The sequence below is a fragment of the Alosa sapidissima genome, chromosome 1 (assembly GCF_018492685.1).
Source record: "Alosa sapidissima isolate fAloSap1 chromosome 1, fAloSap1.pri, whole genome shotgun sequence".
Classification (NCBI taxonomy): Eukaryota; Metazoa; Chordata; class Actinopteri; order Clupeiformes; family Clupeidae; genus Alosa; species Alosa sapidissima.
In genome coordinates this window covers 5,879,683-5,896,106 of record NC_055957.1, presented here as the reverse complement: position 1 = coordinate 5,896,106, position 16,424 = coordinate 5,879,683, and the positions used below count along the sequence as shown (strand labels likewise).

The window sequence follows — 16,424 nt, the reverse complement described above, 5'->3', positions numbered from 1 at the left end:
AACAAAATACTTATAGCACAGTCGCAGCTAAAACAAATCAGTCCCACACAAAAGAACAGAACACAAAAGAACAGCCTAATACAAAATCAGGCCCAAATGGAAAATGAACAACGTATCACACAGGCAGAAAAAATAAAACTTAAACCATTAAATATGTCTTATTTCAAGTAGTTGTATAGGACTAATGGCTGAAAATTGTCCTGGGTTGATTAAGTAGCCAACTGAATTGTCCTCACCCAATCTAAAACTTAGAAACAAAAATAAACTTTCTTCTCTGAATTCTTCATGTCAAAACATAGCATTTTTACATAAACAAAATATTTATCTAAAGTCTGTCAATATATTGTAACAGATTTGTAAATAAAATAATCAACTGATACATATTTTAACTACTTTAACAATGCAATTTACTTTGATTCACCATGTGTATTAGACCCTGTTTACAGAACTGCATACCAAGTGGACAGTGCTGAATATGTAAATGACTGCTAACATGTATTTTCATCACTCAGACAAAAATGGTAAGGTGTTTTCCTTCTACTATGTAAAGCGACCTTGGGTTTGAGAAAGGCGCTATATACAGTAAAATAAACATATTATTATTATTATTATTATTATTATTATTAATATTATTATTCAGTTCAATTGGTATGAAAGATACACAGTGCTAAGACGCCACTTGTCAGTCTCGTAGACATAGAAATCACTGCAAAAAATGGCTGTATAGTCCCAACACAGGAATAATGGCTGTTGCTGCTGGGTTTTTTTTTTTTTAATCCAAATGGTATTCTTCTGACTGTGTCCTCTGAATTTCCCCCTTTACACATCACCTATCTCCAGCAAGCGTGTTTACTCACATGCTTGTCTCAGCAGACTGCATTGCTGTCCATGGCTTTCATGTCCTTCAACTGCCCTGGTGCTGGTGGCAACTCCACCAAACAGAATGTCCTTGGATATTCTGCCCTTTTCCAAGAAATAGTGGTGTTGCAGCGAGATGAGGCTGGGCCTCTGACCTGTGTCAGCTTAAAGGGAACAGAACTGATCCCACAGTAAATGACAAGAGTTTGTCTGTAATCAGCATCTCAAGTGATCTTCATGGTATCATGATTTTACTGTACTGTACCAAAGCATTTGTCAGTATGACACCAATAAGGGTGAACCAGGTACACTTTTTGTGTCACACAACTGTTGAAAACTGTAGCTTAGCTGCAAATTGGTGGTGATTTGGACACCTTCGATATGCATGATAAACAGCAATGGCATGACTGTCCACTTGGTATAATTCCATAATTCATAAACATGTTGAACAAAAAAGTTCCCTGTATGGGGGCCATTTTCCAAAAGAAGTTGCACTTAAGATTTGTTTCCTTTGTTTGTTTTCACCATTCTTACATAATCTCAAGACAATTCATTCATACATAATTTATTCTTTCACTTCATGGAAGATTTGAGGTATTGTTGTCCTTTAACTCAGTGTTGCAATAATAATACCAGTCTTCAACTGACTGTGATATCTGTGTCAAATAATATGGTTAATTTTATTTTACTGTTATCCTTTTTTTGGTACACTAAAATTGAACTGCTGTGTTTGCTGTTATTGACTGTTATCGTCTTAACTGTAATTCACTGATAATGTTAAGGTTTTACAATAATGTTAAAGATAAAATCATTCAATAGAGTGATATGTCTGTCCATTAATTAAAACTTTAATTTGGATTCTTTTTAGCATTTAAAGCATTACGCATAACTTGGTGTAATGTTGGTGTAATGTAACCAAAATGAAATAATTTGACAAACATTAACAAGACATAGTCTAAAATGCTTTAGACAATTAAGGAATGATCTGCTGACTTAAAAACAAAAATTAGTTGCCTAGATAATAAATCAACTGTATAGCTTCCTGATATTTACATATTCATCTGTATATCTTTAGGCCTACCGTTATTTGCAACTTCTTTTGGAAAATGGCCCCCATACCCCTCCCATCCCTTGCAAGGACCGTCCAGTGTATGCTCTCTCCTTGCCACCACCCACCCACCCAAACCCCACTTAGCGGACGGAATATGAAGTGAACTCATAATGACGTCATGTGTAACATAGCCAGAACATAAATGCCTACCTATTCAAAGACAAATATTATTAATCACAGAAAACATTAGAACAGTGAGATCAGTATCGCTTCATGAAAACTGTAGTATGTCTGCACAACTTCAACAACAACATCTTCTGTGCCTTTAATGTAGACATGATCTATTAATGTACCTTTTTCAGTTGTAGCTGCTTGCACATGTTGAGTGTACCCATGCCGTTCCAGTAACTTGAGAATTGTAGACGATACAAAGATGTCCTCATTGAAGTCTCCCATGATGAGTTTCATCCCTGGATGCTTCTCAAGTTCAAAGATGACCTGTAATAACTGTTCTCGAAACATGTCAATCTTATAAGAGTTGGGCCTGTACAACACAGCAGCAATCAAATTTGCATGAGGTATTTCAAAATACAGACATTCCAAATTGCATCTTTCTGGAATTGACACCTGCACATCAATGTTTTCTGAACAATACACACCAACTCCACCTCTTTGTTGATGTTTCAGCGCTGCAAAGGCTGGCTCGGAGTCATCGTAACAGTTTCCTCTCGGATTGTGTTTGAAGACGTATCCTGGAAGTTGTGGCTCTTCTTCAGTGTCTACATTGAGCCATGTCTCTGTTAAGCAAATACAATCAGCGTTCATGAGGGCTTTGTGGGATTGAACATCCTGAATGTGAGCATTCAAACTCTGCACATTGTGAAGTGCTACTGTGCACACAGGGTTCATGTTGGATGAAACAGACATTCCAAAGTTAAACTCAGGCAAGCTTTTCATAGCCGAATCTACTTTGTTATCACAAAATATGGCAGATTCTTTGAAGTCCTCAATTATCAGCCCACCGAGAGTTCTCACACGACTCAATGCAACATATGCTTGCCCTGAAGCAAAGATCTTCTTGAGTGATACAACAGCCCTTTCAACAGTAAGCCCTTGACATTTATGTACAGTTACTGACCAGGCCAGGCTAATCGGCAGTTGCCTTCGTACTCCACCATTATTAGCCACTTGTTCCTCTTGCACTTCCACTATCGTTGAACGTTCAGAAAACCTTTTTGCTTTTGACCTCTGGATCTTTCCTACATTAGGGTCTTCAAACTCCACGTGGATAGCTGCAGGTATGTCATCCTCTTGTTGACTATGAATGATTTCCACGACTGTGCCACATGCTCCGTTGACAAGGCCATCAGACACATCTATGTTTTTCTTCAACATGACCCTTGCTCCAACACCCAACGAAACACATTTAGGCAAGCAAGAGTTGAAAACCTTTGTGTGAAAGCCAACTTTCCGTTCCATTCTTCCAGTTTTGGGATTTCGGACAAAGTCTTGAGCACGTATGCTGATTGCGTCTGGGCAGGTCTCTTGCAGTCTCTTCACGTTATATTCATCAACCTCTGCATTTGTAGCATACACATGAATGTCTGTAGATTCCTCACCAGTTTCACGCTGCCTCAGTGTGAGAACATCACAGTCGGTGAGAGGTTCGTTCTTTTTACGGACTCTGAGACGATTAAGCATTTCCGCAAATGCTGCATTTTCTTGTCTAACAACTTTAGTCAGTTCTGCAACCTCAAAGTTATTGTCCCAAAGGTTGGCTCCTTTGTTTTCAGCAAAAAGAGGCGTGCCTTTCACGGGCTTGAGTTGGAAAAAATCACCCACACAAATCAGGGAAACTTTTGCAAACAAGGAATAATCACCAGTCTGCTTGATTTGACGCAGTCTACCATGAATGTAGGCCAAAAGACGGTGGTCGACCATGGACACTTCATCAATGATCAGAATTTGCAAGCTGCCCATTTTGGTTCGCAAAGAATTGACTTTCTCATCACCTAGTGGTTGATATGGCAGTTTGACATTTGCACCGATGGAGAATGTATTGTGAATTGTTGCAGCGCCAATGTTATATGCAGCCACTCCTGTAGGTGCTGTTAGAAGCACAGTGAGGTCCTCAGGATTTTCAGCAATCTGTGACAACAGCCGTGTAGATTCGTAATGTATCGCTTTGATTAAATGGCTTTTTCCCGTTCCTGCTCCACCAGTAATGAATAATCGCAACGGTTCAGGATTTTGTCCAAACAGTTTCTGCAAACACCACTTACGAACAGCATAGAATATGGCAGACTGTTCTTCATTTAATGATCGCAATAAATGCAATGCATCCTGTCTGGGCATTGACACATGATTTGTTTCCAAAGTGCATGTAGTCTGTGGGTTTGCTGTCAGGTCAGGAATGAGTTTGTCATTATCATCACCTTCATCATCTACAACTTTTTCTTTCATCAGATCCAAACAACGAAGACGCTCCCTTTCTGTTTCAGGACATATCTGAGCCCAGGCATCTTCCAAATCAATTTTGTCTTCCAGCAGCTTTTTAGCTCTGTCAATCTCATCACTTTCTTTTTCAAATAAAGCTTTGTTGGTATCCACAATCGACTGCACTCTTTGAACATCAACACCACATTTCACTGCACCATTTTTATAGAAATGCTCATATGTATCAAACTGAGGTGGTTTGAGGTGGCAGTCTTCATAGTAAGGCAAAAATAGTTGCAGCAATGAATGGAAGTACTTTTCTGGGTTTTTTGTGGGAGAAAATCTGGGATACCTCACGACAGCAGGTTCAGTCCGGGTCCTTCGTTTCACAAAGCCACAGTTGTTATTGAGCTGTATAATGTCATGTGAATCTCTTTCAGTCGGAACCTGTGACTTTGATAGAACTCTGTATTCAGAACAAAAACTGGCCAGGCATATATCCTCAAATTGTTCATTCTGAGGTCTGCTTTTATATCTCTCGATCACATTGGTCATCCAAATGCTGCTTTCGTCATTACACTGTTGGAATTGGGCTTTACTTTGGAGTAAATGCAGAGGTAAACTCATCCTAACAGGATTATCACCAACTGGAATGAACTGTACATCACGAGAGCATTCTTTCAAGTGCATGTGTGTTAATCGATACACTGCCTCTTGGGCTGAAACTTCTCTGTTGTGTAGGTATACACTTCCAAGCTGTCTGAATGCTGCTTTTGCATCAAGGTTGCCATTCATTGACTCGTCTTGAGCACGTTGTAAGAGCAAACCCATTTCTTGTTCTGCTTTTGTGATGTACGACAGTATGTAGACCACAACTGAAAAGGCATCTGTGACATACTGGATATCCATATTGCCTTGCCAAGCACGGAGTAAGTCTTTGTTGTACTGGTTCACCCAAATGTCTCCAGGATTTCGTTTCAGGACAATGCTTTTCTTTTTGGAACATATGTTGTACGCCTTTTCAAACAAACCTTGATCTATCCCAAGAGACTCAAAAAATGCATCGGCTGTATCAAAATTCATGTCAGGCATGGTCAACGCAGTTTTAACTTTCTTTATTATTGCACTAGAACTTGTATCGTCATCATTGCCCTTCAAGTCCTCACAGTTACCGCCTCTTGTGATGAAAGTACAGCTTGATGGTGGCCGTGGGAAGTTGAACCTGCACACTGTGTTTTTCTTGCGGCAAGTCTTAGAGTGTCTTGTGCTGTGCCTCTGTACGCTGCTCACAACCTCATAAAGCTCTGCATCTGTTTCTGGTGGAATTTCACAGGTGATGTATGTATCTATGAACTGTGCCACTTCATCATCACTCTCTTTATCAATCTTGGGAGCATTTTCAACCCAAAAGAGACAGTGGACATGAGGAGAACCACGTTGTTGAAATTCAACACGATAAAAGTAGTCCTTTATTTTCCCTATGGGTTCTGCTGGCGACATGATTACATCACGGAGAAAGCAATGCCATCTGTGATCAAACATTCTTGCTGCTGTCACAGGGTTTCGACGTATGAGTCCACATTTGTCAGACCAGTCAAGATCATCAACAGACGTTTGTTTACCTTCTATTCTTAGAATAGAATTCAGCATTTCAGGCCATCTCAAATCTGCAGAGCTAAAAGATGCAAAGAACGTGGGTATGGAGAGTTGTCTTATCATGGCAAATAAATCTTTCTGAACTGACATCCAGTATGGAGGTGTGCCACGAATTCCTCGTAAGAACTTGTATCCTTCATCATTGCGCAATATTTTACCCAACGACTCTGAGTTCAACAACATGTCTGGTGATGCGTCTTTCAGAGAGGAGTTGCCGCCACCTTTGCGTAATGCCACTGATACACCAGATACAACTTGATGCACCTCTGATATGTATTGTGCGTAAAAAATGAAGTCTGTGTTCTGTGCAAAACGCCCATCCGCATTCAGAATGCGTGTATTCAGGTACCTTGACAGAGTTATTTTGGACTCTCTTTCATCATGGAATGTAGGTCCACCAGATGGATACAAAACAGGGAAACATTTTGCCTCGTTGGTTTTATCAGACAGCAACCTCACTGGACTGTTACCTTCACCTGGTGCCACATTAAGTATATCCTGAAAATTCTGATCAATGATCTCTGAACCCAGATCGACAGGTTGTAATGATGTATCTGACAAAAGCCCATTCTGGTCTTTGATATAAGTGACATCTTCCTCTGCTTGCTCTTCAGGAACATTGTCATCATCACTGTTAGCAGGTGTTTCCTGTTTGGTACTTTCCTCATGCTGGTCAGTGCCATTCAGAGAGTTTACCCATTTGTCATTCATAGTCACATCACCATACCATTTATTGTTTGCCATCAAATACCTCAGTGCATTTCTGACACGATCAGTGTGGACATACATGTACTCGTAATGACCTTTATACGTCAACTTGCGTTTCAGTTTCACTCTTATCATCTTGTCATCACATTCATTTCTTGGGAGTATATTGGTCACACCTGCGTTATTAACTGGAACTGAGACGCAAGGACCATGGCAAGCTCTCTGGCGGCCTCGAGGCAAACACAACAGCTTCATGAAGGGAATGTGACGTGCAATGAGATGTTGTTCCAAAGAGTTCAGACATTTAAGTTCCGCTGGAATATCATCCAAATGCATGTTGTTGGTAACACTCTCTTCGGGAAGTTTTCCTCCAAGTATTTTACGATGACATGTATGGCAAATCCATAATTTGCTTGATGGACTATCAGAAAAATTACATTTCTGATCACATTCAACATCACACACATGTAAATATTGCAATGTTATGCATCTATTAGCCAATGCAGTCACTTCTGCTCCTTTTCTTTCATAGCAATGTCTTTTACACTTAACCACTTGCTTCCTGAAGAGTAAACGGTGACATACTGAGCATACATATTCAGGACCACAGCTGACTTCCTGACGAAAATGATCAATAGTTAGGCCAATGTCTTCCTGTTTCTTTTGCCATATTAAACAACTCTCACGACTTCTTTTGATTTTATTTAAACGGATGTTTTCATTTTCTTGATACTTCCTCTTGTTATGCTCTTTAATTTTGTTCTGGAATCCAATGTTTTTCTTGTATTTCATATGACTGTAATCACGGACAAGTCTCTGAAATTTGCTGTTTGTTTTATATTTAACTTTAGAATAATCACGGACAGCATTCTGATGTTTCTGGTTTCTCCTGTATTTGTCCTTAGAATAAGCACGGACAGCATTCTGATGTTTCTGATTTCTCTTGTATTTGTCTTTGGAATACTCTCGTACCTTTGCTTGAAAATCTGTATTTTCCTTATATTTCTTTTGAAAATAAACACTTCGTAATTTCTGATATGTTGGATTAGTTTGATATTTTCGCTGAAAATGCTGAAGCACGAATTTCCTAAAGTCCATATTTGTTCTGTATTTCTTTAGAAAATAGTCACGAGAGCAGTGACGCTTAGTCTGTTTGGCAAGCTCATCTTTATGGTACTTATCTTTGTCATACTGAAGTTTTCTCCGTCTGTAATTATCATTTTGATATCTTTGGCGTTCTTTCTTTGCTTTCACATTTTCTGATTCATCTTTCAACTTTCTTTTCCGTTGTGGCCTCAAGTTGGCATCAATCTTGACTGGCTGGCATGTTCCTGCACAAGGCCTTCCTGCATCTTTGTGTTGTACACATTCAACAACTTCATAATGATTACCAGTGTGATTTAAATAGACGCAATTCTCCCTACATGTCTGAGAGTCCATAGGTCTGTGCATATTCCATCTTCCATCATTGAAAGTAAATATACTTGTTTGCAATAAGTCAGCAGCAGCAAAAATATCAATCTCTTTTGCCCATGAACCACAGTAGTAGATTCTTGATTTAGTCACATAGTCCTGCACAGATGTGTATTCTTCCCTCAGATATGTTTCAAATTTGGTGCTGTTTCTCTGAAGGTGTTTCACGACAGCCCGTCTTATTTTCAAATGCTTGTCTTCATTGTGACAAATGCTAAAGGCTAGGCTACGGTAAAAGCAATTCCCGTCAGGTTTTATGCTTCTTATCTTACAGGGACATCCCATGTCATCGAGATCAGTGGTTGCCATTAGGCCTAAATAAACATTTTCATTTTGAAGATCTAAACATGTGCACAGTGCATCCTGGTCATGACGAGTTAAAGGTTTAAAAACCTGTTTGTGAAATCTTACATCACTTATGATGACCTCATCAGTTGCCTGCAGATTACGCTTTAAAGACTGTTTGTGTGTTTCTACATTGACAAGAATGACATCGTCTGTTGTACTTTCATTGAATGACTGCTTATCCTGTTTGGTCTCTGGTTTCCTTACATTACACTCACAGCTTCTGTTTTCGTCCTTTGAGGCACAATCTCTGTTCAGAGTTACGCCAACTTCATGTACATACAGAGGTCTGCAAACGTTTTGTTTAACATCCTTACCGGGCACTGTGTAATTCACAGAGCTTGTTGCGCAGCTGGATGAGTCAGTCATCTGAGCGGTTGCATGAGTTACTGCTGTGACTCGTTACCTCAAACCGTGGTGTGCTTACGCCAAAAGATCGTGCAAAGTCATAAACAGATGTGATCATGGCCTGTACAGAGCTGAAGTATGCAACACAACTTGTCCTCTGACCTTTCTGGTTGACGTTCCTGTTTGCATGTGAATCAACAAAGGCAAACCTTGCTCCTGCATTCACTATAGCAAATGTATTAGCACAAATGGTTAACAAACAAGCATCATTGCTAAACAGTGCCCGCTGCAGTGCTACATCAAAAGGCATGGCAACATCACGCAAAGCATGGTCATAGTCATCAACGTGAATAAATCCAGTGTAAGATTCAGCAAAGTTTATTGCAAAATCACAATTCCACACTTCATATTGCCTAGGTAATTCAGACACAGCAATGTAACCCCTTCCATGGTCTCTTATTTTACCCTGTGCACTCATTGACCTGTATAGAACAGTTCCCTTAATCAAAACATCATCAAGATCTCCAGTTTCCCAGCTCCACACGTTCTTCATCTTGGACTTCAAAACAGCAGTCAAGCTGATGGCACCACACTGCTTGTTGCGCACATTTCCAAACCGTGAATCGCCTTGATGAAAGGACCCCATCAGCACAGATCTCTCTGGGAAGTCAACAGATTCATTCAAAAAACAACAATCAGTAGCATTATTGTCATGGCACATATTCAGAGAGTTGGTAGAGTTTGTTTGAGAGTTGGTAGAGTTTGCTTGTATTGCGTCCGAAGACTGTAACTGGCATTGTAACTGGCATTGTAACTGGCATTGTAACTGGCAGTCCGAAGACTGTATAGCGTCCGAAGACTGTGTGTGGGCTTTTTTACGAGGACGCCCAACCTCGTCACAGGAGACCAAGTCAACCTGCGCCACCGGGGACCTCTTGCTCGGCACCTGTAACACAGAAAACCCATCATAAAGTTACCAAGTCTAACATACCATACTTCTTTAATAATTCCATCATTAAAGCAACTAATATACTCATACTTTCAGAACAGTAATGTAAATATATTTAGATCATAAATATTCAGCAACTTCTCAAAAGGAAATATGGCGAGTTTTCACATAGGTCTCCTTTTCTCAAGGTCACTGAGTACTGTTGGTATGAAACAAAATCAAAACAATCAGTTTTTCCTAGCTCGAGTTGCTACAACCAGCAGCTACCGGTAAAAACAAACATTTTCATTTTTTGTACCGACAATACTTGGTCACCTTGAGAAACGTAGATCTATGTAAGCACTCGCTGGATTTCTCCTTTAAATTAGACATGCAGCACATCCTTCATTAAAATCAAATACATTCAAAATGTAAGCGGCATATTTCAAGCAAACATAAAAACTACTGTAAATAAGAATTGGGAGAAACATATCAAATGTGTCCAACATTACATGTTTCCTATTAAACACTCATAATACATCAGGACAGATAGTAAAGCTCAACAGCCTGACCTCAGTGGACCTCAAGTCAGCCTTTCTCTTCTTGGCCGCCCTGGACCGCTTGCTTGGACACGGCATCTGCAAAACGCACAGAAAACACATCAGAAATATCATACAGTTACCACTAATACTTTCATCAGTTCTGATAAACAGGCAATAACAATGTACATATTTACATCATAAAGACTCTTTAACTTCTGAACTTAAGACAGGGCTCTACATTTAAAAAAAAAAAAAAATTCCAGGAGCACTTATGCGCCCAAGTTAAAAGATTTAAGGGCACAGAAAAAAATCTGGTTGCACAGTCGGTTCTGTACTTAACTTACACATAATGTAACATTGCACTGCAGCTAACAGTTAAACATGCCAGTACACCAATTGCGAACAATAAAAATGACTGACATACCTGCCTACTTTATTTTCAATCCGTTATATTTTTCTGCATTTTGTTAATGTAAAATAATTGCATTGGCGTAGCCCATTTGCATTTAGCCTGTATATCAAGTATCTTGCCAAATGTAATTTATTTATTTGTGAATCCATCCGTAGCAAATCCAAATATGCCTATGGTGACCTATCTGACTGCATACTGCCCACTACTAAAACCAGGACTAACGCCAATTTTCTTTTCCACAAAAACCAACATAGTCTAATCAAGGATATTTATATTTTTTTGAAATATTTGCCTTGATGGGGGCAGTAGGCAAATGTTACTTTCAATTTGCACTTCCTGCTAGGGTAGGCCACACTGCATTTATCAAAAGGGGTGATATGTAGCTTTATAGCTATTGTTAATCTGCTAAACAAATTAACATCTGGAGGATTGTTACATACCACTAAGCCTACACACAACTACCATGAAATGGAACCTATTGCACACATTTACAGCTACACCCTAGTTAGGCATACACATTCTTGACCTAAAGTACAAAGCATACGAGACAGGAATAAAACTAATCCAAGCTCAGGATGAGCAACTATGTGAGCATCTCTGTCCAAAGCCCAGCAACCCACTTCAACCTGCATCCCGGTATACAAATCAGACTATTAACCAAATGTTAGGATTAACTTCCAATACAGCAGTAATGTTTCCCTCTACACCTCTTAAATCCTCCTTCCTTGCTTTCATATGCATGCCACACCACATTCATCCATAACCCAAATAATACCACACATCACCACTGAAAACTACTGCAGGAGTCCCTGCAGTGATTCTCATGACTTTCTACTCTGAGGCCATAGAAATTACTCTGAATCAGCGCATATCAGTGTAATATACTAGCTTTTCTGTCCAGAACTGTAAGGCATTTCAATGCCATACACAAGGCCAAGCACAGCTGTAATTATTCCAGATCAACATATGGCATATTTCTTACTAGCATTACGGTTTTACATTTTGCAGGCAATGCAGCATAAAAGTTTCAAAATTTCCCTAGAAGTTGTACATAAAAGCCCTGAAACATTTAACACTTACCTTCAATTAACTTGCTCAAAAAGGAATCCAAAATCTGGAAAACATTTAACATATATAGTTTATGAAAGATACAAACTTAGCATTTACAATTACATAGATATGTACTTTGAGCTTACAAACGAGTGATTTTGCTTGTAATTGTAAAAGAGTATTTTAGCCGTAACCTACGAATTCATAGCTATGATTTTAGCAGCCTCGGTCACATTCCACCCAAACAAGACCAATTTAACCTAGAATAACTTCACATCCTCTGTTTAAGATCAATTAAATTACTTAATTTGTTAAGAATTGTACATAGTTACCTGCCTTTACACACGGTGTACATGAAACGGAGCCATACATTTGTTTAATCAACTCCTACGGGTTTGCTATGTTCTCCCGCAGCTATAACTTAGCTGCTAGAAGTCTGTCTCTGATTTAGCAGAGAATGTCTAAATGGGCTCTGCTAACATTAAGGTTAACTTGCATTCCAAACGGCTTTCGAGATCAGACATGACTCCAAAACTCAACCAAGGTTATAGTACCGAAAAACGTTTTCCAACACAGTTAGAATCTATTCAAAATGAGTTCAGTTAACGTTACCACAAAGTTAATTGCTCACAATCAAACGTGCCTAACAACGTTAGCCTGCATCATGGCGTGAAGCATCATGCCAGCATGATGTAAACTTAATTCGACGATACAACGTATTTCATGAGATAACGGCCAGTTCTCAACACATTGCCTGCTTCCATAGGATAATATGTTTTATGTAACGTTAGGCTATTAAAGTTACTAATTCATTTTTACACAATTGCTACCTTTCCTGTCTGCCTAACTTGAACGTTAACGTTTGTCGTTCATAGTGTGACACTAAAACGTTAGCTGCTAACACATTTAACAAAGGTGGCTCTCCAGATGCACCTCAGCTAGACATATTTTCATATTTTTGTGTGCCTATTCTGTTATAAGTAGATCAAAACCAAATATACAGACATATCAATTCATTTTCTGGAGACGTTAACTTTGCGTCTTACCTCGACAGTTGTAGTCAGCTAAAAGAAAGATGGTAGATGTCACAGACGAGATACTGGATGATACTCGTCACAATAAAAGTCCCTACTTCATTTGCCATTCTCGACATCAAAATATTTCCACACAAAATACATTTGATGGAAAGGTTAGAGATTACAGGTGATAGGTTAAAAAACAAATATCACCATGAAACTTAACTACCATGAAACGTATTACTATCATAAAAAACATCATTGTTGTATTGCAAGTTTTCTGAAATCTCATATCCAGACTCAGCAAATCAGGCAATATCTGCATAAAATGTGGTAGGCCTAATTTGCATGATTAAAAAAAAGAAATGTGAATAAAGGATAAAGTCAGACAAAAATATTTGTATTTTATTGACATTACATAGGCTCCAACATTTGGTAACAGTCACACCATTATTGCACCCAACATATATCTGAAAACACATCTGATTGAAGCTGTATCGTAACCAAACTTAGTATACAGACTACTGACCCAATCAGGAGGATGCTCAACAAATTTGGTGACCTTTGACCTCTAGGGGGCACTGCAATTAAGAAAAATGCCTTTTGGCCTGTAGCTGCTGTTGTGCTTAGAATACTGTGACAATACTGTGGAAGGTCCTTAGGTCAACAGAGGACAACTTGTGACATCAACATAATTGTTTGGCCGCCATATTGGATTTAATCAAAAACACGAATAAGTATTCGCAAGTCACAACTTTCAGCTGATCCTCACCAAAATTGGCAGAGACCATCTTCAGACCATGCCTGATCAGTGTATTTTTTTCTGGAACAATTGATTGAAGCGTTCGCCTGTAACAGCCAATCGAAATTTGCGGCGAAGCCGCCAAACAGGAAGTGAGCTCATATCTCAGCAACGCTTTCATGTATCAAAACCAAACTTAGTACATGGTCCTCAGGACCAATCAGGAGGACGCTCAATAAATTTGTTAACCTTTGACCTCTAGGGGGCTCTGGAATTGGCAAAAATGTATTTTGGCCTGTAGTTGCTGCATTATTCTGCAATGGAGGTCAATGGCAGCCCATAAAACCGTCTGGTTCATCCTGATGATGCACAAATAGTTTGGTGACCTTTGACCTCTATGGGGGCATTGAAATCACAGCAAGCATGATCATATCTCAATCGATCTTTTATTTTTGATGTGAAACTAATGACAGCGAGTTCCATCCAGTTAATTCTAATGCATGCCGTGCGTGCAAGGGTGGGGCAGGGTGGGACGAGCAGGGGCGATTGCGGCGGTGGGTTGACTGGGTGAGGGGGCGGCGACACTCAGCCCTGGTTCAGCCACACAAAATCAGTTATGTTTTGATGTGAAACTTGACCTTGTAACTCAGCCAATCTTGGGTTGTTTGGCATGGAACTTGCTGTGACTGCTTAATGCTATATGCCTGATGCCACGGCATTGAGTTGCATGGCAAATCTGACCTGCTGAACCTTCTGCTTGGCCCCCTCATTGCTGCTTGCAGCTATATTTATTATTATTACGCTTCCGTCATTGAAGTCAATGGCAGCCCATAGAACCGTCTGGTGAAAAATTCTGAAATTTGGCACACTGATTGGGGACAGTCTCATGATTAATTTCACCAAGTTTCATACCGGCACCTTGAGCGCTCTAGCGCCACCAACAGGCCAAAGTTGGATGTGCGTTCACGCACGTAACTTTTGACCCGTTGATCCGATTGTCAAAAATTAGGTATTGTTAGAATCCTTGGACCAAGCCGAGTTCAACGCACCCTATGACGTCAATTTCCGCCATGATGGATTTTCCGCCATTTTGGATTTCATCAAAAACACTAAAAAGTCTTCAAAGGTCACAAATTTTGTCCGATCGACACCAAATCTGACACACTTGATCTTCAGACCAAGCCTCACAAAAGTTATTCATTTTCGTCTTCGGAACTCAAACCGTTCGCCCGTAACAGCCAATCGAAATATGCGGCGAAGCCGCCAAACAGGAAGTGAGCTCATATCTCAGCAACCCTTGCATGTATCAAAGCCAAACTTGGTGCATGGACTCAAGACCCAATCAGGGGGACGCTCAAGAAATCTGGTGACCTTTGACCTCTAGGGGGCGCTGTAATTAAGAAACATGCCTTTTGGCCTGTAGCTGCTGTTGTGCTTAGAATTAAAACGCACTAGTGGTGTCTGGTAATACTGTTGGAGGTCCTTAGGCCGACCCAGGCCAACTTGTGATGTCATCGTAATTGATTCGGCCGCCATATTGGATTTAATCAAAAACACGTACGAATTTTCGCAGGTCACAAATTTCAGCGGATCCTCACCAAAATTGGCAGAGATCATCTTCAGACCATGCCTTATCAGTGCATTGCTTTCTGGAACAATTGACAGAAGCATTCGGCTGTAACAGCCAATCGAAATTTGCGGCGAAGCCGCCAAACAGGAAGTGAGCTCATATCTCAGCAACCCTTTCATGTATCAAAGCCAAACTGGGTGCATTGACTCAGGACCCAATCAGGGGGACACTCAATAAATCTGGTGACCTTTGACCTCTAGGGGGCGCTGTAATTAAGAAACATGCCTTTTGGCCTGTAGCTGCTGTTGTGTTTGGAATTAAAATGCACTAGTGGTGTCTGGTAACACTGTTGGAGGTCCTTAGGCCGACCCAAGCGAACTTGTGATGTCATCGTAACTGATTCGGTCGCCATATTGGATTTAATCAAAAACACGTACAAGTTTTCACAGGTCACAAATTTCAGCGGATTCTCACCAAAATTGGCAGAGACCATCTTCAGACCATAATCTATCAATATATTGCTTTCTGGAACAATTGGCAAAAGCATTCGCTTGTAACAGTCAATCAAAATTGGTGGCGAAGCCGCCAAACAGGAAGTGAGCTCATATCTCAACAACCCTGCCATGTATCATAACCAAACTTACTATATGGATTCATGACCCCATTAGGAGGACGCTCAAAAAATTTGGTGACCTTTGACCTGTAGGAGGTGCTGCAATTAGCAATATTGCATTTTGATGTGTAGTTGCTGATGTGTTTTATCAATCTTTTATTTTTTGATGTGAAACTGATGACCTCATGTTCCATCCAGTTAATTCTAATGCGTGCGTGCAAGGGCATGGCAGGACGGGGTGGGACGGGCTAGGGTGATTAGGTGGGGGGGCTGGCTGGCGGAGGCGTGGCAATACTCAGCCCTGTTTCAGCCCTGTTGATCGCGGGTGTCTGCTGAGTTCTATCTTGTCGCCGTAGCTACTCCGGCCTATTCTGCTTGGCCCCCTCATTGCTGCTTGCAGCTATATTTATTGGGGGCCAAGCAGCGAAGCTGCGAAGGCACCCATTGTGTTTCTATGATTTCTTATTATTATTATTTAACATCTTTCCTCTGCCATTGAAGTCTATGGCAGCCCATAGAACCGTCTGGTAAAAAGTTGTGAAATTTGGCACACTGATTGGGGATAGTACATTGATTAATTTCACCAAGTTTCATGTCGGCACCTCGAGGGCTCTAGCGCCACCAACAGGCCAAAGTTTGACGTGCGTTCATGCACGTAACTTTTGACCTGTTGACC

At 40.2% G+C, this 16,424-nt stretch overlaps 1 protein-coding gene and 1 long non-coding RNA gene across 2 annotated transcripts; both read right to left on the bottom strand.

Moving 5' to 3' along the window:
• Positions 1-2,049: 2,049 nt before the first annotated feature.
• On the bottom strand, positions 2,050-6,712 carry LOC121719945. The gene is made up of 2 exons (XM_042105723.1): positions 2,578-6,712; positions 2,050-2,416 (listed from the first exon to the last, which is right to left on the bottom strand). The coding sequence occupies exons 1-2, from the start codon at positions 6,710-6,712 to the stop codon at positions 2,397-2,399; spliced, it is 4,155 nt and encodes a 1,384-aa protein (XP_041961657.1). The 3' UTR covers positions 2,050-2,396.
• Positions 6,713-9,237: 2,525 nt separating this feature from the next.
• On the bottom strand, positions 9,238-12,904 carry LOC121718762. Its single transcript, XR_006034004.1, has 4 exons — positions 12,854-12,904; positions 11,838-11,871; positions 10,376-10,441; positions 9,238-9,821 (listed from the first exon to the last, which is right to left on the bottom strand). It is a non-coding gene; the product is annotated as an uncharacterized LOC121718762 (long non-coding RNA).
• Between the last annotated feature and the right edge of the window lie 3,520 nt (positions 12,905-16,424).

What these genes read in the sequence shown, in the direction of transcription:
- LOC121719945 (XM_042105723.1), bottom strand. Translation starts at nt 6,712, where the DNA reads ATGAATGACAAATGGGTAAACTCTCTGAATGGCACTGACCAGCATGAG. An exon ending in GCTGAAACATCAACAAAGAG is followed by an intron (nt 2,417 to 2,577) that starts GTGGAGTTGGTG and finishes TTTCGAGAACAG; the next exon opens with TTATTACAGGTCATCTTTGA.